Consider the following 27,912-nt stretch of genomic DNA (forward strand, 5'->3'; position numbering starts at 1 on the left):
GTGCGGTTTTGGCGGAAGCACTTGGAAGGTGCTCATTTGTTGAAGAAGAAGGTTTTAGGGCAACTTTGATGAAAGGTTTTGATCCACTTCAGATGTTGACCACTACAGTTAGCAGGACAGCTATCTATGGCATGTCATGTAAATTGTCCATGTTGTGTTTCTTATTCTCCTCATTTTATGGCATTGAGAGTAATCTGTGCTTCCAGATGATGCTCAGCAATGGCCCAGTGTCTGCAAAGAAAACGTTTTAACAATGGCCCAGTGACCACCATGCAAATGAGCAAATGATTTTTTATCGGACTTGTATCCTACTCTGATGCCAATCTTGCAAATTACTCATGAAGAGGAACTTATGATAGTTAATGTCTTCAAGCTTCCATAGTCCATGAACACTGAAGGACACTGTCAAAATTGGCAGCACATCTCCTCATTAAATTGAAGCTCCGGACATCTGTGAGCGCCGCTGTTTTATCCTTGAATGGATATGGTCTGCTGGAACACTGTTTGTTTGGGTTTAACTTTGAAATGTTCCATGTATCAGTGTTTCTATTTGTTAAGGTGTTTGGTATTGAATTAATTGGAATATATGATTTGTAAGTCATTGTTTGCATTTCCATTTTAATTTTATTAAATTTAAAAAGTGTTTGTTTTTTATTGTTTTGAATCCTGAGCATCATGCCTCTATTGATGAATAAAGATCATGGATTGAGAACTGTTTGAATGGACACCATCAAATTCATGAACCAGCTCACTTCCAAACTTTACTCCACACTTTTAGCTAATCAAAATTATTCCACACATGATGATTCATGAGTTGCATTTTTTTTAGTGAGATAAAAGATCAGATAATGAACTTGTATCAATATTAAAGTGATTACTAGGCTATGCCACAGTGGCATGAATATAAGTTGAAGCTACAGCATAGACTGGGAGAGTGACTCTCCACCCATGGATTGTTCTGTTTGAAGTAAAAGTGCAACTCGAAGATAAGTGCATGATTATTACTGTCATTCATTTTTTTTGGCAAAGTTTTTCCTGTTGTGGTTTGTGCATTTGTGTGTGAAATGAATGCAGAAACATCTTTGTCTTATTTCCTCTTTTTTCTTACTACATTTGGAATGTTTTGATCTGTTTTCCTTGTTGTATTGTTCTCCTGTCTGTGAAATTCATTCATTCTTACCATTTTATTTTGTCACTATTTAGTTTAAAAAATAATAATAAAAGTACATAAGCTACGGTCAGTATAGAATTCGATCACTTTCTTTTGGGCTTTGTTGGAGTGGGCGGGTTTTGGAGAGGTTTTGGCCGGATCGATCTGGCAACACGGAATGGGTGTGAACAAAACACGTCACTCAAAACAGTCGGGGAAACTACGAGCTTTTTATGCTTTGCACTAATGATTCCTCTTCCAGTTCGATAAAATAACCATAAACAGTCAGTATAACGCAGTCGTTTTAAACTATCTGTTTTTAGAGCTGTTATTCGGTTTTATGTGTGGCTCAGAGACGGGAGCAGATTCCTTCATTGCAATCTCATGTTTATTAAAGCAGATATGACGGAACTCTACAGCGAAACGAGGAACATTGTTTTACTCTCTGTCTTTCTGACAGTTCTAAATGGTAAGTTAGACATTTAACTCTTCGACACTTTTGGTTTTACTTACTCTGACTAGATGCAAACCACAAACAGCCTGCGTCTCAATGTGCATATTCATATTCAATACTATTTAGGGCGGATAGTATGTACATTGGGATGCAGGGAGGACCCTAAAAGAGCTTCAGATGAAATCTTCGCAGAACCGGTGTTACAATATATTCGGTTCCTGTAATATTCTGTTCCACTGGATGGCGCTTGCGCGAATATTAATGATATCATTCCTAGTGTGGGCGTGTCTTTGAGACAACGCGTTAGCGATTGGAACTGAAACCGCTCCTCAAATTGCAACTGTTTGATAGATTATTTCGAATAGGTGATAAAATATTCATTTGGAATATAAACCTTTAGTTTTGATGACAGTCTTCATGCCAGCAGCTACTTAAAGAATGTTATTTTTGTTTAAAATATTATAATTATGATAGGAAATTATAGTTTAGTTTCGTTTTATTTAAAGTTTGACAAGGCAGGATATTGCAGCACAAAACCCTGAAATGTGTCGAACACAACACATACTCAAACAACCTGATTTACCTGATTTAAAACAATTTAAAAAACAGTCAAATAAAATAATTCTGATAATAATATAATTTATTTCTGAGGTAATAAATCACAAATGCACAGAAAAAAGACAGCTACTTTACAATATTATGTTATACTTGTTATTATCACCAATGTCATAATATGGTTTCGTTTTGCTTTTGTGATTTTCCACATTTGTAAAGTCGCTGTCTGTTTCAGACTGGATGTGGGAGCTGAAATCTCAGATAGCTCACAGTGTGTGATCTGGACATACATGAAGGCTGTTCCCGAGTGCCAGTGTTTAAATATTTACCTCAGAACCTCACATTCAGCATTGCTTCTTTTCACACAGAGGTGTTGACTTTCACTCTTTTCAAGCAGATGCAAATCTGTGCTGTAGGCTATTGGCCATTCCAAGTATACTGTAGGGTTTGCTCAGAAACAAACCAAAATGGCAAGTTATTTATGAAAATCTTGCATTGCAATCCTGTGTGCAACTGTGCTGTGGTGCGAGCCGCGCACAAGGCAGGCGCAGCGCATCCTTTTGAGATAGCAATTAATTTTAATAAGACACAATAGCCTATAAACCTCAGAAGAGTATTGTGTTTTAATATGTGTTAATGTATAGGCCTTTACATACACCAGTCAATGCATTATTCTTTTCTTTTTGTGTTAGTGTTTAAAAATATTTAATTTACAACTAATTTAATCATTTATATCTTCATATATTTTTTTTTTTAAAACTTACTGGGAGACCAATGATGTACCCGGTGTAATAATTAATAATTTCATTGTTTCTGTCTGTTTCAGAAATATAAAATAACCAGTACCACAGAATTATGACACACATCAAAGCGTGTGATATAGTCTTGCATGCGTAGGACATTATTTTTGTTTATTTATTGTGACTTTATAGGCTATAATTTATTTTCTTTTTTAATTAAACAGTTTTATAACACTTTGTTAAAACTGTCATTTTAAAACTATAATCAAAACATTGTTAATGTTGATTCCTGTGTAAATGGTTTTAAGCCGCTTCAGATTTGCAGATTTTTCTGTTTGCAGGTGTGTCTGGTGAGGTTGGTGAAACTAAGAAGCTGTCCATTTTGGAGGGAAATTCCATTACTTTACACTCCGACCTTACTGAAATACACAAGGTTGATCTGATGATGTGGATGTATGGACCTCAGAAGTCTATCATCGCTAAACTCAGTGGAAAAAATCTGATGATTTCAATTTATGATGTTGACGACGGACGATTCGGAGACAGACTGCAGCTGGACAATCAGACCGGATCCCTGACCATCAGTGACATCAGGACCAAACACTCTGGAGATTATCAGCTTAGGATCATCAGCAATGAGACCTCATACAAGACATTCAGTGTGACCGTCCATGGTGAGTGGCTCAGGTCTAGATGTTTTATAGCCATGTTGTCTGTGTACAGAAACATTAATACCATGGTCTGTCTGTAAACTCAATTCTGATTGGCTATATAAGTGTGTAGTGAAACCGTTTAAAGGATTAGATCACTTTCAAATGAAACTTCAAACAGACATGAAGGTTTTTGATGAAAACATTCCAGGATTTTTCTCCATATAGTGGACTTCAATGGGCACCAAACGGTTGAAGGTCAAAATTATAGTTTACAGCGATCCCAGTCGAGAAATAAGGGTCTTATCTAGAGAAACCATCGCTCATTTTCTAAAAAAATAAATACATTTTATACATTTTAACCATAAATGCTCATCTTGTACTATATAATTAATTTAACTTACAGTTGTATGTTTTCCCTGACATCTCGCTATTTTGAGGCAAGTGAGTTCCAGAACATAATGCATGATTCGCTTGGCTTCGAATGGCGATCAGAAGCGGTATTCAAGATAGTGTGGGTTTAGTGTGCATTAAGGGCACTGCACTTGGGCATTTTTGCACACTTACTTCCTGTCATGTGCACACGCTCTGAAGTGGCCAAGACCGCAGGTGTGGGTATTTGGACAAGGCATATGTTTTGTATAAAATGGGGAAGTAGCAGAAGAATCAGATCCAGTTTAATTTGCCTCATGCTGTCTGCTGCTCTTGCTTCCTTGTTTGTTTGTTGCCCAAATGTACGTGTTGCTTTATTTCATGTTTTGCTTTTTGTAGAGCATTTTTATGTTATGCTTACTCTTCGATTATTTACTAGAGGACCTACTGTCTTGATTACCTTTGGATGCAGTAATGTCATTGGCCAAAGGACTGTAAAAAACATAACTTTTTTATAAGAATGACATCTATACACCATACTACAAACTATAAAAACAAGAAGGATCTCATCCTCAGGAAACTGGCATTTGACATCTTGTGTACCTTCCATACCTACCATTAACTGATTCTCCAGAATCCACTTATGATAGACTATTATCTCATTGAATATCTGATCAATCAGTGAAATTAGAAATCTGTTTTTGTTTTTTCTCCAGATGTGTTTTTTGCTGGGATAACAAACCAGAAAGAGGGAGAATCCATCACTCTACATCCTGGTGTTAATGAAATTCAGAAATATGATGTGATTCTGTGGATGTTTGGACCGTTGAGTCCAGACACTTTAATAGCAGAAATCGATATTATAGTTCATAAGATCTCATATGGTGAAGATGTGAGATTCAGAGACAGACTACAGCTGGATGATCAGACTGGATCTCTGACCATCACAAACAGCAGGACCGCAGATTCTGGAGTTTATCAACTACAGATCAGCAACACTAAAGAGACCTTTTACAAGAGATTTGAAGTGTTAGTTGGTGAGTAGATCATGTTTTAATGATCCTTTTTACATTGCAAATTATTATGCTTTAAAAAAAAAACAATGAATTGTTCAATTTCTATGGTAATATTATTATAGAACGTGTGAAAAGATTTATAATGTTTGAATTCATGATCAAACAGCAACTTTTTTTGTCCAGGCATCAATGAGAGTTCTTTAATAAAACAGTACATGAATATGAATGATAGGCCTTTTAATGACTGTCTCTTTCTCCAGCTGTTCCTGAACCAAGTGTGTCTTCAGGTGTTTTAGCTGCACTGGTTTGTATCTCTGTGCTGCTGGTTGTGGCTGCAGTTGTAATCGCTTGTGTGTGTTACTATCGCCGAAAGTATTCTCGACTAAAGGGTAAGGATTCAGGTTTCCTACTTGATCTGTTTAAGTCATTAAAAGGTTTCAAGGAAATAATTTAACACCATAAAAGTAAGAAACTGTTACTTTGGGTTCTTTAGAGAGATTGAGAGAACTGGGCATTCACAAGCTATTAAACTGCAGATTTTCAGAATAACATCAGTAGAGTTCTTGATTGCATTGTGTGTTTATTGTGTATATGATGGTTTCATTCAGTTTGTTCACTCACAAAATATATTTTTTTCCTTATCTGGGTGCTATGAACAGATGAAATGAAGACCAAAGAAGTGACAGCGGGAGATTCTGTCACTCTACACACTGGTATAACTGAACTACAGAGATATGATAAAATACTCTGGAGTTTCGGACCTAGAGGCTCTGACATTGCTCAAATTAACGTACAGACCAAAGAGACCTCATTTGGAGATGACGAGAGATTCAGAGAGCGACTGCATCTGAACAGTGAGACTGGAGATCTCACCATCAGAGATGTCAAAATCACACACTCTGGAGATTATCATCTGAAGCTCTTCATCAACAAAATGAGCAAATCCAAAAGATTCAGGGTTATGCTCTATGGTGAGCAGCTCCGTCTCAGTGTAGTTAATATTATCAGTGCTGCTACTCTAGACTTCTTGCTTTTAGTGCAGGTTATTAGAGGCCAATCACTGAAGGTGTGTTAGCTCACATTCATTAGAAAGTCATGAAATGGCGTTCGCTACTCATTTCACGAATGTAATGCATTTCTAAGTAAAACAGGCTGTTGAACCTGTCTGTTTCCCTGCAATATATCAACAGAAAGAGCCTCTGTGTTTACATGGAAACAGTGTGCTAAAAACAGATGACGACGTTCATGCGTATCTGCGGAAACAACTAAAAGGCTGCATCATGCTACCAGTTAAAAACGTTAAACATACCCTAAATTTTATTTAAAAAGCAACATTTTGAACAAAAGAGAGCTGTGTTTTTGACCAACAGCTGGTCCAGATTCAGACTGATGATCAAAACACAGATGGAGTTGACAGAGTCCATCAACGCCCCCAAAGCCTCAGTTGTTTCCTCTTCATGGGTTCAACATTTCGTTCAGCTGTTTTGATCTATATGCTGTTTTAAAATCTGTTGACGGCATTATTTTACATGTGCATCAGCAATGCTTCTATCACTGGTTTCTACTTCTTCTCATGTGTTTTGATCTGGAGATTCTGTTCTCTTTCAGAAGATGTGTAATAGCACCATATAACAGTCAAAACATGGATTGATGGAAAATAGAGTTAATTGCAAAAATATTGCAATATGTAATATTTTTGCAGTAAAATATCCAAAAACCACTAGGCCAGTGTTATATATTTTGTTCACTTGAGTACTTACTATATCCCAAATGTTTCCAACTATTTGTAAATCGTGAGGAAATTGCAATTTTAACCAAGGCTCCGGGACGTGTGAGGAGTCGCATGTTAATGGACTATATGCACGGAGTGTTCTTTAGAACTTCCGTATTAATATAAGCCAGCTCGAAAACCTCCGGTGAGATGTCATTTGCTGGTGTGTTAAGCATCAGTAGTCTAATACTTAGTTTATAATCAGATTATAGTCACTTAAATAGAAAGGCATAGCATTAATTTAGTTATTCAAACATAACACGCATAAAAAATAAATAAATAAAGACATACCTCAGTGTTCCTCCTCAGCTAAATTCAATTCGACCATCGGTTTTCACACTTTTATGTGAAAAAAAGCTTCATTTTATTTTGTAGAAACCATGGAAATACCAAAGACGCTTTAATATATTACATGTTTTAATAGGCAAGGGAACAACTGTTTTTATATATTTATAGACAGAAAACTAATTGTTGTTATATAGCTCAACACGTTTAGTCTTATTGTTTAAATCTAATTTTCTTGATTTTTTTGCGAGTACCATGCTTTACCATGCCTCAGAGAAAAACACTATTTTGTGAAGTAGCTAACATAGCATAATCAGATGCAGCTTTATTTTTAGTAACAGCATTTTCTCCATCATACAATACGTTTTAAAATTCATTCATGCCATTTATCAACACAACCCATCCAGCATTATCATATTAATTGTAAAATCGATGTATCTTACTGCAGTGTGTAACAGTGTCTCACAGCAGCCACCGAGCGAACACACAGAGTAACGTTATAACATCATTTTCAACACTCTCAAATGTATCTAATATGATAAACAGAGCTGCGTTACCTCATACTCATGACTGGAAAAGCGGAAGCAGCGCCGGCGACTGTGTCATAATAAAAGTCCCGCTGCTCGTGAGGCGTGTGTTGATCAATCGCTCCAGCTCCTCGTTCAGCTCCACAACACTCACTCCTGCTCTGCTTCATACTACAGTAACGTTAATAATCACATCCATGAACATGATTTCTGCCCAACTCCAATCCCTATACCTATTCTTTTCCACCGTCCGTTGAGATGGAGACCACGGCTGCGTTCAGCTCCGACAAAACGTTTTTTAAACGGAAACGGTGGCGCGTTGAACACCCTGTTCTGATGACGCAAGAGTTGCATCTATGGCAGCTGAGAAGGCCATTCTTTGCTTAATACTACAAAATACGCTCGATGTTACAGGCACTGCCCTTGCCATCCAGAATAAAAGAGAACATCCCAATTGAGTGAAGGGATTTGTGGAAACTTCTATTATTGTTATGCAACATTTGACTTGCACTTCATGATGAAAAGACAAACATTTCAGGTGAAGGATAATCCACTTCTTACCTCCGTGACTGTGTTGATCTATATTATTTTTATTGCTTGTATTAGGCTTATCAATATTGCTGATCACTGTTGTTGTGCTATATATATGATATTGTAATATTTACCAACTATTCTCCTCTGATTATAGAAAACTTTATTAAAGTGTCACATCACAATACAATAGCAAAATATATAAGTATAGTATTTTTATGTTACATTAAGTCTCTTACCACGTGGTTTATATACATCTTGCCACTGATTGGGCTGACATTTCTGACACACCCACCAAACAAGAGAAAACGTATCTCAAACCCGTTGCACACCGTTGCAGACCGTTTCCAGGAAACATGTCGTTCAACCCGGAAAACGTAGCAAAACGTTGCGCACCGGTTTGAGCTTGAACGTCCCCCACATGTCCCAATATTCCTCAATAAAACTTGATGTCATCAAGCTACGCCTTTGTTTTGAATAGACCTCTAGTGACCTCTAGCGAACAGAAATATTACATATTGCAGCTTTAACGTGAAAAATGTAGGGTGTGATTAGGGGTGTGCATTACTGACAAATTTATAGATCTATATTTTCTGAAATTTTGTCACAGTATAATGAAATATAAGCAAAATATGTAAAATATTGTTTGCTCATTGAGATTCAGGTTAGAAACCGGTCGGTGTGTCACATCATGATCCTGTTCCCTCCTCTCCCCTTAATTTCCTGTCTTCCTGCGCATTCCTATAACAGAAATATGTGAATTAATCAAATATTAAGCTGAATGTGCTTAATGTTGCATGTATACCTCATATTCCGGATTCAGATTTTCACCAGCTCACCCTTATTTGTTCTCATGTTCATATTTCTTCATGTTCAGTGGACTCACTGCGGTTCTCAGAGGGAGAAAGCTTCACTCTAAACACTGGTGTTCCTGAATTACAGACAGATGATAAGGTGCTCTGGGGGTTTGGATCTGAAGACGCCATTATAGCTAAAAGAGATAGAAACACCAATCATATCTCATATAATTATGCTGATGATGAGAGATTCAGAGGAAGACTGAATATGGATAATAAGACTGGATCTCTCAGTATCTCAAACAACAAAAGCACAGACTCTGGAGTTTATCACCTACAAATCAGCAGCAGAAATAACATCTCATATAGGAAATTTAGAGTTACAGTATGGTGTGAGTAGCTAAAGTTTTTAATGAAATTATATTGAGTATTCAGAGAGTTGTTCACCTGCATGTTCTTATGATCATAATTTTCTGTTGCATGTGGTGTCGTGACATGAAGTGGATACACTGAAAGTGACCGCTGGAGACTCCGTCACTCTAAACACTGGTATTACTGAACTAGATGGAGACAGTAAGATACTGTGGACACATGGAGACAATGACACTTGCATTGCTGAAATCAACAAAGCCACCAGTAAGATCTCACTGTATCGTGGAAATGATGTGAGATTCAGAGACAGACTGCAGCTGGATCACCGGACCGGATCTCTGACCATCTGGAACATCAGCATCGCACATTCTGATGTTTATAAGCTGCAGATCAGCAGCAGCAGAGGGAACAAATGCAAAAGATTTGTGGTTATTGTCAAAGGTGAGTATTTCATGTCTTTTAATCTAATAATGATTTGTTTCAGTCTACATAACTACAGTTTAGATAATCTGAAATGAACCTCAAAGACAAACATGCTTTTTCAGAATAGAGATTCTTGAAAGTAAAGAGTAAGATGAGAAAGAAAAACAAGTACATTTTACTTGCAGATTGTAAGACCAAACATCAAACTGTTCAAAAGTTCATCAAAAGTTGATAAATAAAACTCTTAAAGCAGGACTTAAATAAGAAGACAGAAATGATCATGAAATTAATCTAAATTTTCTCTTTCTCTTCCATATGATGCTGAAAAAAAATTAAGAAAACAAAGAACAAGTGAAGGAGGGAGGTTGTGCCGTACTAAACAATGATATTAGTGAACTACAGGGAGATGCTCTGGTACTGTGGATGTTCGGCCCCGACGACAATCTTATCGCTAAAGCTGATATAGAGAATAAGAGGACATGTACATATGATGGTTCTGGTAGGAGATTCAGGGACAGATTGAAGCTGGACCATCAGACTGGATCTCTGACCATCACAAACTTCACAAACACTGACTCTGGACTGTATAAACTCAAGATCATCAGCAGCAGAGAGACCAAATATAAGCGATTCAGAGTTACTGTGCGTGGTGAGTATTGATTATTGATTAGGGGCCGTATTCACAAAACATCTTAAGGCTAAAAGTAGCTCCTAACTTGCTGATTTGGGAGAAACTCTTAAACATAATGGGCGTGTCAGTTCTAATTTTAGGAGTCCTACATTTTTGCTCTAAGAGTATTTCACAAAGCATTTTAGCGCTAAATCTAGCTCCTAAGTCTGTGAAATGTTAGGAGTAGTCAAGAGGACTCCTGAGTCACTAAGACCAAATCACAAACAGTCCTCATCCACCCAAAGACACTGAACACCATTGAGACAATAGAGGATAGAGCCTTGGGTGCTCAACTTTTTCTTCATAAATGCAATACATTTTGATTTATAGATTTGAATCTACGATGAGACGCAAAAAAAAAAAAAACTTTAACAAATAAATGAATATTGTCTGATTACCTGTGGCAATGGTTTTCATGAGTTCACACTTACAAATGATTGAATAGAAAAAAAAAAAAAATTATATATATATATATATATATATATATATATATATATATTTATATATTTATATATATATATAAAAAAAGGGTATTTGGTGTGCTGTCCAAAGGGATCGAGGGCTCAGAGCTTGAAATTCAGCCCAAACCCAAAGTTCTCCCCGTATCCCCAGCCGAGAGCGAAGAGTGTGGTGGTGGAGGGATGCAGAAAACTGTCGAAGTAACTATAGGCGAGTCGGCTCTCATCTGTGTATATATTCATCCTCTCGAGCTGATTAGAAAGACTGTTTGAATGTGTTCCTCCCAAACTTTGTTCATAAAACATAATTTGTTGCTTGAATTCTGCATTCTCTTGAGATGCAGACATCCAAGAGGACAATTAACTGTATAGTTAGTGACACTTAGCCTACATTTTAAAACCTTTATGGCAACATTTTATTTTGACTATGGCAACATTTTTATTAAAAAATATTTATTTGAATAATGCAACATTTGTATTTTAAAACCTTTATTTTAATATGGAAACATGACACCTCATTCTACAATATTTCTATGATTAAATCACTGACTCCTCCCCCATCAGCCAATCACTGTGTGTTTACTCCATAGCAACGAGGTCAACCCCGCCCTTACTCTTAGCTTAAGACTTCAGTCTACTCCTTAGTAAAAGTTTGTCTCAGCAGCTTTGTGAATAGGTTTTAAGAGAAAACTCTTAGCTAAGAACTTTTACTGCTATTTAGGAGAACTCTTAGTGGTAAGATAAAATGTTTTGTGAATACGGCCCCAGATCTCTGTGAAGAATACTACACAACTTTCTACTAAATTAAATCCATTTTCAGTAGTTAAATATAGCTGCAAGCAGCAGTTATCGGGGCCAAGCGAAAAGAAGGCACAACACGTCATCCCAGCATAGCTGGGAGCATCAGACTTACTGCAACATTGAGCAATCAAAGACATATTTAGGCAAAATGACAGAAAAATCATAAATACCTTCAATAATAATGATTTAATGATTCATGACTTTCAACCAATAGGTGGCACTGTGACCAAATTGTTGTGGTATGGTCAAAGTAAGGTGACAGTGACTCATGCAAAGTTTGTTGTCAATATGTCAAAGCATTGCAGAGATACAGCTTCAAGAGTGGGTTTTGCATCATGCCTCAAATTCGTTGCTCCGGTATATGAAAACAGTTTGACGCATCGACTTGAAATCCATAACTTTTTGTCAGCATGGTCTAAAGATGATACGGTTTGATTTTTGTGAAAATCGGAGGAAAGGCCTAGGAGGAGTTCGAAAAAAAAAAAAGTAGGTTTAGTAAGAAAAGCAAGAAAAACGATATGGCGGACAGGAAGTTCAGCCGACTATGGCAAATTTGATATCTATGTTGTCAGCGTGACCCAAGAAATCTACTGACACCAGTTTCACAGTCACCAGTTTACAATCGGTTAATATAGTCAAAACTTATTAGCATTTTTGTCAATTTCATTATAACTTTTGACCACAAGGTGTGCCAAAACTTTTAGTGTACTGTCAGGGCATGGTGCCAAAGACCCACACCGAGTTTTGTAATGATACGCTAATGCATTCATAAAATACAGCATTTTAGCACAAAATTCAAAATGGACGATATGGGAAAATTGAATATCATTCGACTCGGAATGATGCCCTGAAATTTATGATTTTTGGACAAACCCATCAGGAGCTATAAGCAAAAATAGACATTTTTTGTGTATCTCTGCACCAGTAGGTGGCGCTGCTCTGAAACGCTGCATGTTGCCTCAGGTCTTGCTTGTGATGACATGTACCAAGTTTGGTCTGAATACGATAAAGCGTTGTGGAGTTACAAGGTGCGTCCCAGTTTGTGTACTTGTGCACTATTCTATGACATTTTTAAGTATAAATAGTGCGAGTAGTGTGTTCACACAGAAAATTCCAAAAAGAAAAAGTGCACTTTAAATACCCGGATGATGCACTAAATTAACGGAAAAAACGAAGTGTGGAATGTTGGACACTTCATGCACTCAACTGTTGCAGCTTTAATTACGTAGTGGAGGGGAAGGGAGGATCGGACTCCGTTGTTAAATGACAAAATAACCTTATACAATTCACGCACTACATGGATGAGTGCATAGTGCACAAGTACATAGTATATACATTCGCGTATTTTTCGAAAACTGTTTGAGAAATCAACTTGAATTCCATAACTTTTTGTCTGCATGGTCTGAAGATGATCTGGTTCAGTTTTTGTGAAAATTGGAGTAACGGCCTAGGAGAAGTTTGAAAAAGTAGGTTTTTCAGAAAATTCAAAATGGCGGAAAAATTTTCACCTTGGACAGCTGGTGGCACTAGAGGGATTGAGTTAGAGACTCTAAATTAGCTATGGACACAGATCAAACTGTCCTCTAACTGTGTGCCAAATTTCACAACTTTCCCACGAGCGGTTCTATGGGCTGCCATAGACTCACAGAGCGGAAGAAGAAGAAATGGAAGAATAATTAAAAAGAACGCCAACGATTACAGTAGGTGTCTACGCACTTTCGGTGCTTGGCCCCTAAATATATAATATGAAAGTAATCAACTGTTAGTAATGTTAAGTATAAATTATAAAAATAAAGTTAGAAGTCCTACTACCATTCCCCAGTATTAAAAAGAAAACATATAGTATAAACATATAGCAAAAAAAGACTGATATTTGACATAAATTTGTCTTTGATCATATAAAAATCTCTGATATGTACACTCTGTGTATTGCAGATTTATAGAAACACTAAAATGCTCCATATAGTTTCAGCATCAACAGTCATTCACCATCTGTGGTTCTTTCTGTGTTCTTACAGGGAACAGTATGACAGAGATAGACAGTGGAGATGCTGGGGGATCCCATCAGAGAGAAAACCCAGAGGGGATACCCTTGCTTCCAGTGAACAGCAGCAGTAGTGTTTGACAGATTCATCTTATTCCCATTATTTTTATTTATTTATTTTTAATGAAGCACTAAGATCCACCCCACATAAAGACACTATCTGTTCGGTGCTGTTGAGCTGTGAAATTACTAAAAGATCATTGTGATCTGTAGTTATTACACCAGTATTCCCTGCCTGATATATGTGATGGCATGAAAAGCAGGTTAATTTGCACGTTTAACTAGTGACGACTGGTGCCAAATCATTTTTGGGGTGGTGTAACAAACTAAAAAAATCACACCGTCAGAAGCAAGGGATTGAATGTAATTGTTAAATAGCCATTTGACAGTTGATATAACGGTGCATAGCTAGAAAAAAAAAAAAAAAATGGCCGATTTGACTGTTAAATCACAGAATACAGTACCACTAATGAGTGAATTTGAGTTGATTGTGGGTTCATTTTCAGCAGTAAAGTGCCAGGAATTGAGATGCCAAACAATGGGGATGATCTCTTGCAGTCTCGAGCTTCTGAGACAGAAAGAGATTCATTGACAAGTGTTGAGAATGTAAGCATTGTTAGGCTGGACTCGTCTTTAGCAGTGGCTTGTTAAAGGCGATAAAATAATCGGATTTGAGGATGCTAGATAGGCCTGCCTCCTGTAGGCGATCCTCAGAGCTCAACATGAGGAGGATAAGCATATATTGTGCACAGATGATTTCTATCATATATCATATCATATCATATCTAAAAATCAATTTGTATAAATTATTATTTTGTGTGTGTGTGTGTGTGTGTGTGTGTGGCTCAGAGGATGGCACCCGAGCGCCCTCTTTTGGCCAGCCATCACTGTGTTTAACCTTGAGGTCAGAACATGTTTCTGTCTTTAAAGGGAAACGGTGTGTTAGGTGCTTTAACACTATCCTCTGGGACTTGGGTCTAGATTTTCCAGTATTTTCATGACACTTTTATTGCCAAAATGTATATATCTACAAGAGTAAATTTCAAACTGAGATCTAGTAAATTACAAAGGTAGCAGGAGAGAGTGTTTGTGCTTAATAATGGCACAATATATTAATGACACTGATGTGTTTGAGTCTGTGAATCCACATGTAATAGTGATTCAGTAACAGTCAGGCTTAATCTGGTCATGAAACATGATTTTTATGATGCCAACATACTTGAACTAGAGCACGATGAAAAGGATTGTTAGCAGCAATACGAAGGACTTCAGTGTAATCGTTTACTAAAATGTATAGGATGTTTTTTTTTTTTTTTTTTTTTTAATTATGCATTTCAGTCATTTTTTTTACAACCCTCAGGGATGAATCTTCACTTATTTCTGTCCAAAACATAAGAAATGTAACAAATGTAACAAATGTATCTATGATGTAATTTAATAAATACATTGTATTCTAATTCATGTGTATGTATATATGATTATTATAGAGTTAATTTCATTTAACTATTAGCACATTTATGTCATTTTGCCTGTAGTTTCCATTTTTAACTATACAATGTCATTATTTTGCTGTCTTGCCACCAGTCAATCACCACTGCTGATCGTAGTTTAGATATACAGTTGTAAGAAAAAGTATGTGAACTACTTGCAGAATCTGTGAAAATGTGAAACATTTTAACAAAATAAGAGAGATCATACAAAATGCATTTTGTTTTATTTAGTACTGTCCTGAGTAAGATATTATACATAAAAGATGTTTACATATAGTCCACAAGACAAAACAATAGCTGAATTTATTAAAATAACCCCATTCATAAGTATGTGAACCATCTCAATACTGTGTGTGGTTAACTGATGATCCACGACTGTTTTTGTGTTTTGTGATGGTTGTTCATGAGTCTCTTGTTTGTCCTGAGCAGTTAAACTGAGCTCTGTTCTTCAGAAAAATCCTCCAGCTCCTGCAGATTCATCAGTTTTCAAGCACTTTTTGCATATTTGAACCCTTTCCAGCAGTGACTGTATGATTTTGAGATTCATCTTTTCACACTGAGGACAATTGAGGCACTCAAACACAACTATTAAAAAAGGTTCAAACATTCACTGATGCTCCAGAAGGAAATACGATGCATTAAGAGCCCGGGGGTGAAAACTTTTGAACAGGATGAAGATGTCCAAATTTTTCTTATTTTATTGAAATGTCACTGCTTTTCATTTAGTACTGCCCTCTGGAAGCAACAGAAGATACTTGCATGTTTCCCGGAAGAAAAAATAAGTACAATTTACCTTGATCTTCAAATTCAAAAGTTTTCACCCAGTGACTTAATGCATCCTGTTAATCTGCAATCTGGGCTCAGTAAATTTATAGGAATTACACTACCGCTTGTTTCACAGTCAATATGAAATTTCACAAGGTCCATTCACAAAAGCATCCATGCATACAACTGTGTTTTCTTTTCATTGTCTTTCTCTAGGTGAGAATGTCATTGTACTCATCAACATGTTTCAGTATAAAGATATTTGCTCACACCACACACATTGTGTGTTAATACAATATAACTCTACATTAAATGCTATACAGGCAAATCCTGACGCTCTAATTGTTTATTAAAGTTGCATAACTTATGCCATTGCATCGTTAACTCAAAAAATATACGGAGTTGAACTCCGTGCCGCACTTAAAGAAAGAAGAGGAAGTGTCATCAGAACGACTGAGAATCCATTTCATCATCAGTCTAAACTGGGTTCAGAGATGTTCTGAGTAACATGTTTCCTAACCTCAACAGTGAGATCACAGCTCTGAAAACATTACAACTGCTATAATTAAATCACTATTTTAGTTATGGAAGTGTAGAATGGCTATCAGCCATATTGTTTATATTTTTAGTTTATACAGTGGGTACAGAAAATATTCAGACCCCCTTAAATGTTCCACTCTTTGTTATATTGCAGCCATTTGCTAAAATCATTTAAGTTCATTTTTTTTCCTCATTAATGTACAATTAATGCTCAATTGGGTTTAAGTCAGGGCTCTGGCTGGGCCATTCAAGAACAGTCACAGAGTTGTTGTGAAGCCACTCCTTCGTTATTTTAGCTGTGTGCTTAGGGTCATTGTCTTGTTGGAAGGTAAACCTTCGGCCCAGTCTGAGGTCCTGAGCGCTCTGGAGAAGGTTTTCGTCCAGGATATCCCTGTACTTGGCCGCATTCATCTTTCCCTCGATTGCAACCAGTCATCCTGTCCCTGCAGCTGAAAAACACCCCCACAGCATGATGCTGCCACCACCATGCTTCACTGTTGGGACTGTATTGGACAGGTGATGAGCAGTGCCTGGTTTTCTCCACACATACCGCTTAGAATTAAGGCCAAAAAGTTCTATCTTGGTCTCATCAGACCAGAGAATCTTATTTCTCACCATCTTGGCAAACTCCATGCGGGCTTTCATGTGTCTTGCACTGAGGAGAGGCTTCCGTCGGGCCACTCTGCCATAAAGCCCCGACTGGTGGAGGGCTGCAGTGATGGTTGACTTTCTACAACTTTCTTCCATCTCCCGACTGCATCTCTGAAGCTCAGCCACAGTGATCTTTGGGTTCTTCTTTACCTCTCTCACCAAGGCTCTTCTCCCCCGATAGCTCAATTTGGCCGGACGGCCAGCTCTAGGAAGGGTTCTGGTCATCCCAAACGTCTTCCATTTAAGGATTATGGAGGCCACTTTGCTCTTAGGAACCTTAAGTGCAGCAGAATTTTTTTTGTAACCTTGGCCAGATCTGTGCCTTGCCACAATTCTGTCTCTGAGCTCTTCAGGCAATTCCGTTGACCTCATGATTCTCATTTGCTATGACATGCACTTTGAGCTGTAAGGTCTTATATAGACATGTGTGTGGCTTTCCTAATCAAGTCCAATCAGTATAATCAAACACAGCTGGACTCAAATGAAGGTGTAGAACCATCTCAAGAATGATCAGAAGAAATGGACAGCACCTGAGTTAAATATATGAGTGTCACAGCAAAAGGGTCTGAATACTTAGGACCATGTGATATTTCAGTTTTTCTTTTTTAATAAATCTGCAAAAATGTCAACTGTTTTTCTGTCAATATGGGGTGCTGTGTGTACATTAATGAGGGAAAAAATGAACTTAAATGATTTTAGCAAATGGCTGCAATATAACAAAGAGTCAAAAATTTAGGGGGGTCTGAATACTTTCCGTACCCACTGTATATCAGCTATTTTGTTTAGAAAGTCTTGACTATGGAATAGATGCAAAATGTCACTGTAAAACTTCATACAGACTCTGAGTTTGTTTGACTTAATTCTGATTATAGATGTAATACAGTTATGATGATTCTTTAATCACATTTATCATATGTTTGTAGAGATGCAACAAACAAATGACCTTATATGTAATGTTCACTCATTATTTTATGCTTGGACAGTGACTCAATTTCTTGTTTTACTTGTTCAGTTGCTGTATAGTTTTTTGTTAATGAATCTTTGAAAATTGGTATTTTATTGTAAAACTGTATTTGTCCCCTTTAGGTGCAATTTGTTCCGCAGCATGATAAAAAATAAATAAATAAACTACATACAAGACTAAAACTACCTCTTCCTATTTGAATTAAGCAAATGAACAGTACATGGTGCAAATGAAAACTTAAATCTGTTTGTCTTAGCTAAAGGGATCCTATACAAAGATCCTGAGGGGAGGATCTGAAATAAATCATAAAGAGGGTGCGATATGTTAGATATAATGTGATTTGTTTTCTTTATCACCTGATTATCAAACAAATCTGAAAATCCAGGCAATTTCACACCAAATATTTTACTGCAGTCATTTACAATCTTTTATATTGCATTCTTTAGTTTGACCTTCAAAAAATGCAAACCTACAAATCAAAGGAAATGTCGTGTTCTGTCGTATTCTCTACAAAATGTAATTTATTATCGCTAATAATGCCTAAGTACTTATAACTTTCAACCAATTCATTCGAATGATTATTGACAATCGCACATGAGATTGCTGCATGATTTTGCTGCATGATTTTGCCACAGATCGATGCACATGTAATTGGTTTTCTCAGTATTCAGAAGTAGACCAGCCTCTCCACACAAATTTGCAAAATACTCGACAATAGGCCATGTTCCCTTTCCTCACCAACCAACAAACTTACAATAACTGTGTCATCAGCAAACTAAATATAGCAATCATGAGTCTCATGTGTGCCATTTTGTCTTTCATAAAAATAGTCTTGTTTAGTCATTTATACCTGATGAAATGTTTTAGAGTTTTACATGACTAGTAAAAATAATATTCATTATAGAAATTTCCATGACTTTTTAAGATTTTAATTTCCAGCTCTAGAAACCACATTTAAATTTCCCTCATTCGAGGCTCTCACTTTTGAAGTGAAACTGTGTGATGGTGTTGATGCTATGACAACGCTCCGTGTGAACTGGTGTCTGAAGCACATGTGATAAACACCGATTTCTGATTGGCTACGGCAGTCCATGAACATCATCAGCTCTTTTGTCTTCAGAAATCCGTTTATCTGTCTGTGCGTGTGGATTTAACCTGCATGCTGTGTTTTTAAGACAAAGTGTCAAACAGATGGCTAGTTGGTTTAAATGTGCGTTACGTCATGGAAATGCTTTATTACAGTGATGAAACAAACGATGTGTGTCGTGTTTAGGAGCGGAGCACACTCGATCAGCTCTCAATGGGTCTGGCTGCTCAATGTGATCAGTTCACAGGAGTTGAGACGGATGTTTTAGTTAAGCTTGTCTCCTCCCTCTCTCCAGGAGTTGATGGATGTGATGACCAGTGCCATGGCCAGATTTAAACTGGTCGATGGGAAAAGAAGAGTCTCCTCCTGCTATATCTGTGTCTCCACTACAGTCAGGGTGTTAGCAGTGTTAATAAAGGAGCCTGGATCTGATATGTTTTCTCAGGGATGGAGAGAGAAAGCACCATGTTATAATCGATGTGTACAAACTCTCAGAAGACAGTTAATATCTGCTTTAAAGACGCTTGACCAAACTGGAGCTGATACTATTAATTACTTTAAAATACTTTTAAAACTGTTTTTGAAATTATGAGTCATGATAGTGGATACCTCTTCTGTAACAAATCAATTTTATCACCGATAATTTAAGGATTTTATTTGTAGAATTTGACGGCATGCTAAAAGAAATAACTAAAACTAACAAAATAACTAAAACTCTCGTGTGCAGAAGCCTGTATAAACTGTTCAGAGCAGATGTGGGTTGAAGTGTGGTTTACAATATGCACTCCTCTCACTGAAGAACAACTACTGTCCTGTCAAAGTCTGTTCCCCTTTGGTTAGTGGTTATGTTTAGGGTTAGTTCTTAGGAAACATGGTGGGGTTAAGTTAGGGTCAGCGCTCGGCTCTCTAGAGGGAGTTTTGAGTGAAGTGCTGTAACTATATATAAAGAAAAGAGAAAAGAGAGACTGTCAGAAACAGAAAATGGCTGATCAGTGTGATCTGTGTCTGCTGGGACTGATCGTTCTCTCTTCACTTCTCACAGGTAAAGATATCTGGATTTTCTCTATAGACATTTAGTGGAATTAGTCTGGAAAGAGTTGATTTGAACATGCTCAGTTTATTCTTGCACACATTCACATTGTGATCTCAGAGTTGTGTATTGATACATACAGATCATACTGTATTATTCCTGATACTGGACATAGAGTCACTCAAATTCAATGATTATCTTCATATTCAGAGATTTCAACAGCTGAGAGAGTGTTGTTTGCATTAAGTGAGGAAAAAGGACTGTATCATTTGAATTGTCTGATTTTTCTGCTGGTATGATTTACGTCTTCATTTATTAATATAGATCATAATAATCACTCAGATGTACTGTGTTTCAGGTACCAGTGGAGTGAATGAGACGCATGAGTTCATCAGTTCTGGTGAAAATGTCTGTCTGTCCTGTAATAATGCTCTTTCTGACTGCAAATCAACTACATGGATCTATGACAGACATTCAGCAGCAGTTGAACTGATTAATTTAGGGATAAAGAAGAAAGACACAGAGAGACATGAGAGACTGAGTCTGGGGTCTGACTGCTCTCTGAACATCAAGAACGTCCCAAAAGAAGATTATGGATTTTACATCTGCAGACAATATCTGAATGGAGAACAACAAATAAATGATGCACGTGTTTATCTGCATGTTCTTCATGGTAATTTTATGCTTATGTGGTCAATTTAAAAAGGGCAAATTCTTCCTTTAAACTCAGATGATGATTGAAGAGTCTGTGATTTGTGTCTTGTGTTCAGTTTCAGTGTCTCCATCATCATCATCATCATCATCATCATCATCATCATCATCATCTTCCTCACAGACTGAGATCAGTCCAGGTCGCTCTGTGACTCTCTCCTGTCAGTTGTATTCTGTATTCTCCTGTGATCATTGGGTTCATCATGAGGGTCTTCAGCTGTTGTGGGTGAATCAGGCTGGTGTTGATCTGAAGACAGACTCCAGATATCAGATATATTTTTCATCATATCACTGTATCATCACTCTGACTACAACACTCCTGAATGAAGATGACAACAGAGAGTGGAGATGTCAGCTTACTCTCAGAAATCAACTCCAGACCTCAGTCAGATACACTGTCAAGTATTCAGGTGAGAAAACAATCTCATGAATCAATTCTGGAAGACTCTCTGTTAGACACGCTATTTATAATGATAGATAATGCTAGAGTTATCTTGAATCTAAAGGTACATCATCACTGTCTTTCTCACATCGGTGCTTTGCAGTGACTTTTCTTCTGAAATCAGTCCTTAGACATAATTGATTCCTCTATAAGGACATTATGAGATGGAGTACAGGGGATCAAGAACTTTGTGCAAACTAACTCTAATTAAATTTGTCAATGTGCTAAAAAATTTTATTTTATTTTTTTTCATTTTGCTCAAGAAACATTAAAATGAATGTCCAGTTCAGTCTGCGTTCTAATGAAACTTCTATAATAATGTCTGCAGTTCACTGTGATTGACTGAACTCAAAGAAGAAAGAGCTTCATGCGATTAAATGTTTACAGATGTTTTCAAACCTGCACTGATGAATGAACAAATCGTTAAAGTCCAAAAATATAGGCTCAAGTGTTATTTGCTGCATCATGTTTGAATTGAACTAACAGATGTGATCCACAGATCCAGCATCAGAAACTGTCATCTGTGTGACTGCTAGAACATTATTCAGAGGTACGACACGTCAGTCTATAAATGCTTGTCAATAATTATTCATAGTTTAATACCCTTGACTTCAGTCATGTCCAGTTTCTCTTCTTCTTCTTCCACACGTGTTTCTTGCAGTGATTGTGATCATTGTTGAGATGGCAGTGTTTGCTGCTCCTACTGTGATTCTTCTTCAGATCATCTGGGCAAGAAGAGCTGGTGAGTTTGACCTTCACACAATCTGATGATTCACACTCATCTGATCTAAAAACACATACGAGAGGTCAGTCAATGCTTTTATTTTGCAGGGAGGAAGTACTTGCAGCACCCAGAGGAAAGAGCGATGCCTACAATATTACAGTAAAATACTGCTGAGTTACAAGAGCAAAGTTACAGTTTTGTTTCAGTTGCTAACATACTTTTGTCCAATCTGTAGTCACATTTTCAAATCTCTAAACACATTTAGTAGAACATCCATCTGTTGTGACCATACCATTAACACAATTCATGTCGTTTTCACCATAATACAGTCATTTAACATGTTTCTAAAATGCTTACATTTTCTTTTCATATAAGCTTACCCCATACCAAAATCGTGGAGCTTTCTCATCTTATTTGCAAATGCTTAAAGTCAGAAATGAATACCTAATGTTCCAATCTTTAAATATAGGATAAAACCTCTACTTCTGTAACAAAAGCAGTACTGGAAAAGTACTGAAAAAATATAAAACAAATTCTGAAACAATTGATAAGCATTTTAAACTAGCAGATCACTTAAATATTAAGAAATAGCAGATTCATCAGCTGGAGGCATAGTCAGGTGTTTAATTTATTTTCATTACATGGACACAGTAAAATAAGACTCCTTTGAATCAGACTTGTTCAGTGTGGATGAAGAACAACACAGAGGAGCAGAGAGAAAATAATATCTGGGTGAGGGAGAGGAATAGATGAAGGAGAAGAGGAGGAGTTGGATCAGGACAAGGGAGAAGAAGAGGTAGAGGAGAGGAGGAAGAATGTGTGCTGGATTGTGCATCTCTATGGTTTTCCCCTTCACACATGTAGAACCTGTGAAAGCTTATTTCTGCCATGAATAGAAAATAAAAAAAGGGAATTGTGACTTTTTTTTCTCTCAATTCCTAGTTTATAATCACAATTCTGAGAAAAAAAAGTCAGAATTGTGAGATGTAAACTCACAAATGCAAAATAAAAAATGTTTTTGATAAAAAGTCACAAATCAAGCATTCTGCGTCAGTTCAGGCAGGCCTCGTAGTCAAGCTCCGCTATCAGCTGATTCGCAAATTCCAACCCCACCCATGTCAGCTGATCTGATTTCTATGAACTCCATTGGCAACTCTAAAATAAGGCGCATTACTTAAACGCAGCTTCCGTCTCTCTGCCTGCTTGGCTGTTTCCACTGCCCAGCTCCTCCTGAAACTTGTGTCTAACTAATCAGTGTCATTCTGTTGTCATTGATGCATGCTTTGCTCTCAATAGGGGGATCTTCTGCTGCACTCCCAGTTAAAAAAAAATGGGAGGTTGTCCCCAGAAGCTGCTGCTGTTCCCGGTCTTAGCTTTCATGGAGCTCATGAAAAGAACAGAGCCGTACCGCTAAATGTAACTTTAGCAAAATATGACAATAAAAATTTGACTAAAGTTTGTCTCTTGTAATTTTTGACTGAAGTGGTCCTGACTGAATTACCTTTTACAGTTTTTTCCAATGGCTTACACACAAAATCTTTTCATGTTACACGATTTTTGAAACTCGACACTCAGCAGAACCACACACCAAATCTGCAAAACCACACACTAATTCTTGGCCTGTGACTCATTTTTCAATTTCATAAAACACTTTTTGCAAAACACAACACACCATTCTCTATGTAACACAAAAATCTAACAGAAAGTATCTTGATTTCCTTTTTCAAACACAACCAATCAAAATGCCACACTAATTCATCAGTGCCTCACACTAACTCCTCACATGCACAAACACTTATTGCTTTACTTAACACCGTCCAATCATGGCTTTAGAATAGGCCTATAAATAGGCCTAAGCTCAATTTATAGGTTTTGAACAACTTTTCTGTTCATCATTTCTAAACCCTATTGAGGATTTTTTTTTTCTCCACATGGTGTTGGAAAGAGCACGATCGTTGTCCCTATGTCAACATAACATTCTTCAGGCAATGGAGGAGGCATGTGGAGACACTGACACTGCTTCCATGTGAGTTTTCATGTTTTATGGGGACATTCCATTGGCATAATGATTTTATACTGTACAAACTGTATATTCTCTTCCCCTACACTAACCTTACCACTAGACCTACCCATGACAGAAAACATTCTGCTCTTTAGATCAATCTTTAGATGTTCAGAAAACATAATTCTGTATGATTTATGTATAAGCTTGTTTCCTCATGGGGACTTTAAAAGTGTCCCAACAAAGTCAAAATGCACTGGTATTACTTTACCTGTGGGGACATTTGGTCCCCTACCAGGACAAACATACACACTACTGTCACAGTTCCCTCTGTTCCCGGACTCCATTACCCATCATCCTCCTTGTTTCATCACCTGCACTCACTTCCTCGTCATCTCCCCATCATCACTCATCACCTGCACCTGGACATCATCATCTGCACACCCTTTATAATGGACTCACTCCCTTCACTCCTTATCTGTTCTTGTTTTTAGTTTATGTGTGTTTGTTGTATCTTTACTCTACTTTGTTGATTTAAAATACCCGTTATTGTGTGTGGAAGTCCATGTTTGCCTTGTCTCTACAGCAACCTCACACGTAACAACTACTCCATTTTTTTTTTTTTTTTTTTTTGGTACAGTCTTTTATAATGTGCAATACAAATGCTTGCAGAAAAAAAAAAAAAAAAAAAAAAAAAAGTTTCAATCTTGCTTTCATCTTTACCATGAATTTTCTTAACATTTCTCTGCTAGTTACTTTCAATCTTGTACAGAAATGTACATAGAAGCTTATGAAGAGCTTTAGGCTTTGAATAACTGTGTATATGATATATCCGAAAATAGAATATTATGGCAAATATGTTTGCAAAGTAAGACAAATGTTTGCTTTTGAGATGTGTTTGTGATATTTTGAATGCAGTGGGTTTTTTTTTTCAAGAGATGTGAGGCATTTTCTGTGTGCAATTCTTGGATTTGTGTGTAAAGTTTTGAAAATGTGTGTAAGCAGTTGGAGTTGGAAATTTTTTTATTTTTTTATTTTCATTCTATGGTAGGAAAAAAAGCTTCCATAATTACCAAAGAGCATGTGTGTTGGATTTGTTGTTGATCAATGGCAGCAATTTTATGTTTTCATAAAATCTTTACAATTAGAGTCTGATGCTCTAATTGTTTATTAAACAAGATTAACTTATGCCATTGCATTGTTAACTTAAAAAAGATAGAGTTGAATTCTGTGCAGCACTTAAAGAAAGAAGAGGAAGTGTCATCAGAACGACTGAGAATCCATTTCATCATCAGTCTAAACTGGGTTCAGAGATGTTCTGAGTAACATGTTTCCTAACCTCAACAGTGAGATCACAGCTCTGAAAACATTACAACTGCTATAATTAAATCACTATTTTAGTTATGGAAGTGTAGAGCAGCTATCAGCCATCTCTCTCTCTCTCTCTCATATATATATATATATATATTGTCTTGACTATGGAATAGAAGCAAAATGTCACTGTAAAACTTCATTCATATTCTGAGTTTGTTTGACTTAATTCTGATTATAGATATAATACAGTTATGATGATTCCCTAATCACATTTATTATAATCATTTGTAGAATGACAAATGACCTTATATGTAATGTTCACTCATTATTTTATGCTTAGACGGTGACTCAATTTCGTGTTTTACTTGTTCAGTTGCTGTATAGTTTTTTTGTTAATGCATCTTAGAAAATTGTATTGTATTGTAAAACATTATTTGTCCCCTTTAGGTGCAATTTGTTCTGCAGCATGATAAAACAATAAAATAAACTACATACAAGACTAAAACTACCTCTTCCTATTTGAATTAAGCAAATAAATAGCACATGGTACAAATGAAAATGTAAGTCTGTTTGTTTTAGCTAAAGGGAAAGATCCTGAGGGGAGGGTCTGAAATTAATCATAAAGAGGGTCAGATATGTTAGATATAATGTGGTGTTTTCTTCATCACCAGAATATCAAACAAATCTGACAACCCAGGCAATTTCACACTCAATTCTTTACTGCAGTCATTTACAACTTTTGATTCTTTTGTTTGACCTTTAAAGAGGCAAACCAACAAATCAAAGAAAATGTTGAAATCAATTTAATAGGATATGCTTTATAAAAAGCAGTTATCAAAATCATGTCAATATTAAATTTCCACAGACAATTAAGTCTTTGTTTGCTCATCTTACACAGTCTGTCAGTATTCTCTACAAAATGTAATTTATTATAGCAGGTACTTATATCTAACCAATCGAATGATTATTGACATTCGCTCATGGGATTGCTGCATGATTTTGCCACAGATCGATGGACGTGTAATTGGTTCCCTTTCGTGGGAACTATCGACGCTACGTCGGATGACGTGATGGGAACCCTCTGTATTTTGTGTTCGTGAAGCACCTCTGTATCCAACCAATGAAAAGACGTGACGTCAGAGGCGGGTGACGTCACGGATCAGGAAGCTATAAAGCACACCTGAACACAAAGCACGCCAGCTTCTGTTGTCTTCAGCAAGCGTTCTCTGTATCTTGTTTGTCTTATTTATTGTTTGTCTGTCTGATATATTCACACAGTGATCTCTTCGTCCGAGGACAAGAGTTTCAAAGCACAATAAAAAAAGACATATAAAGAAATATTATGGCGGAAAAGCAGCAGTTCAAGAAGTGTGTTCCTCCCTGCCCACGCTTCATTGTGGAAGGGGATACACACGACATGTGTGTAAAATGCCTGGGGGTTGAGCACGCACAGGCGGCTCTCGAGGGAGCCGTCTGTGTGCACTGTGAGCGGCTCACCCTCAGAGTGCTGCGATCCCTCAGAGTGCCTCTTCGAGGAGGGCGCCGAGGCGAGTGTTCCCCGCGGGTCCGTTCCCGCTGTTGCCGAGGCACAGCGTAGGCTGCGCTCGTGGGGTTCACAGATGGATCTAGCGGAGGGGGAAGAGACGGGCCCTGCCTTATCGCTTCCCTTACCCGCTAGACCCAGTGTCTCTCCTTTGGTGGTGGAAGCACGCGTAGCGGTTTCTTCCCCCCGAAGAGAGGCACCGATGCTCAATATATCTTCCTCCGAGGAGGTTGATGTAGAGAGTGTCGATGATGTACCGCCATCAACATTACCGGCTTATGAGGAGCTATTAGAGGTAGTGACCAGGGCTGTTGAAAAGTTGAATATAGAATGGCCTGCGGAGAAAGCCGAGTCCAGAGTGAAAAGTAAACTGGACGGACGCTTTCTTCCCCCTCGGTCACTGCCTCAGCGCCGGGGTCTCCCGTTCTTTCCCGACCTCCATGCCGAGGTGTCGAGGTTGTGGAAGGGACCCGTGCAGTATCGGCTGTACAGCCCGCAGACATCGCTGTACAGCAATATTGTTGGCCTAAAAAAATCATGGCTATGGGGCGATGCCTCGGGTAGAGGAGACGCTTGCGAGCCATCTCTCGCCCGAGACCGCGTCGTCCCTTAAGACTCCGGCGCTGCCCACCAAGCCTCTGAAAACTACATCCAGCTTGGTGGGCAAGGCTTACTCGGCAGCAGGTCAGGCGGCGGCATGCCTTCATACAATGTCTATCCTGCAGGCATATCAAGCCGACCTGCTGGGGGAAAATGATCAGAGCGGGGAAGCGTCCTTTGAAGCAATCCATGAGTTGAGTAAAGCCACAGATTTAGCTCTCCGGGCCACCAAGGAAACGGCCAAATCCATCGGCCGTTCTATGGCAGCCCTGGTGGCCACGGAGAGGCACCTATGGTTGAATCTGTTGGACATCAAGGAACGTGATAAGAACACGCTCATGGACGCGCCGCTGTCTCCTGATGGCCTGTTCGGCGACGCAGTGTCAACAGTCGTCGACAGGTTTCAGGAGTCACGTAAACAGACGGCGGCGTT

At 37.7% G+C, this 27,912-nt stretch overlaps 1 protein-coding gene across 2 annotated transcripts; it reads left to right on the forward strand.

Annotated features, from left to right (window-relative positions):
* Positions 1 to 1,307: 1,307 nt before the first annotated feature.
* Positions 1,308 to 15,030, forward strand: LOC137017046 (uncharacterized). Of its 2 annotated transcripts, XM_067380954.1 has the most exons (10): positions 1,325 to 1,434; positions 1,548 to 1,619; positions 3,241 to 3,573; positions 4,638 to 4,958; positions 5,198 to 5,326; positions 5,597 to 5,908; positions 8,929 to 9,240; positions 9,350 to 9,661; positions 9,981 to 10,292; positions 13,591 to 15,030. In XM_067380954.1, the coding sequence occupies exons 2-10, from the start codon at positions 1,553 to 1,555 to the stop codon at positions 13,695 to 13,697; spliced, it is 2,205 nt and encodes a 734-aa protein (XP_067237055.1). In that variant the 5' UTR covers positions 1,325 to 1,434; positions 1,548 to 1,552; the 3' UTR covers positions 13,698 to 15,030. The 2 variants fall into 2 exon arrangements, with proteins under 2 accessions (XP_067237053.1, XP_067237055.1); XM_067380952.1 differs by having other exon boundaries at positions 1,308 to 1,619.
* The last annotated feature ends 12,882 nt before the right edge of the window (positions 15,031 to 27,912 follow it).

The sequence above is a fragment of the Chanodichthys erythropterus genome, chromosome 3 (genome assembly GCF_024489055.1).
Source record: "Chanodichthys erythropterus isolate Z2021 chromosome 3, ASM2448905v1, whole genome shotgun sequence".
NCBI lineage: Eukaryota > Metazoa > Chordata > Actinopteri > Cypriniformes > Xenocyprididae > Chanodichthys > Chanodichthys erythropterus.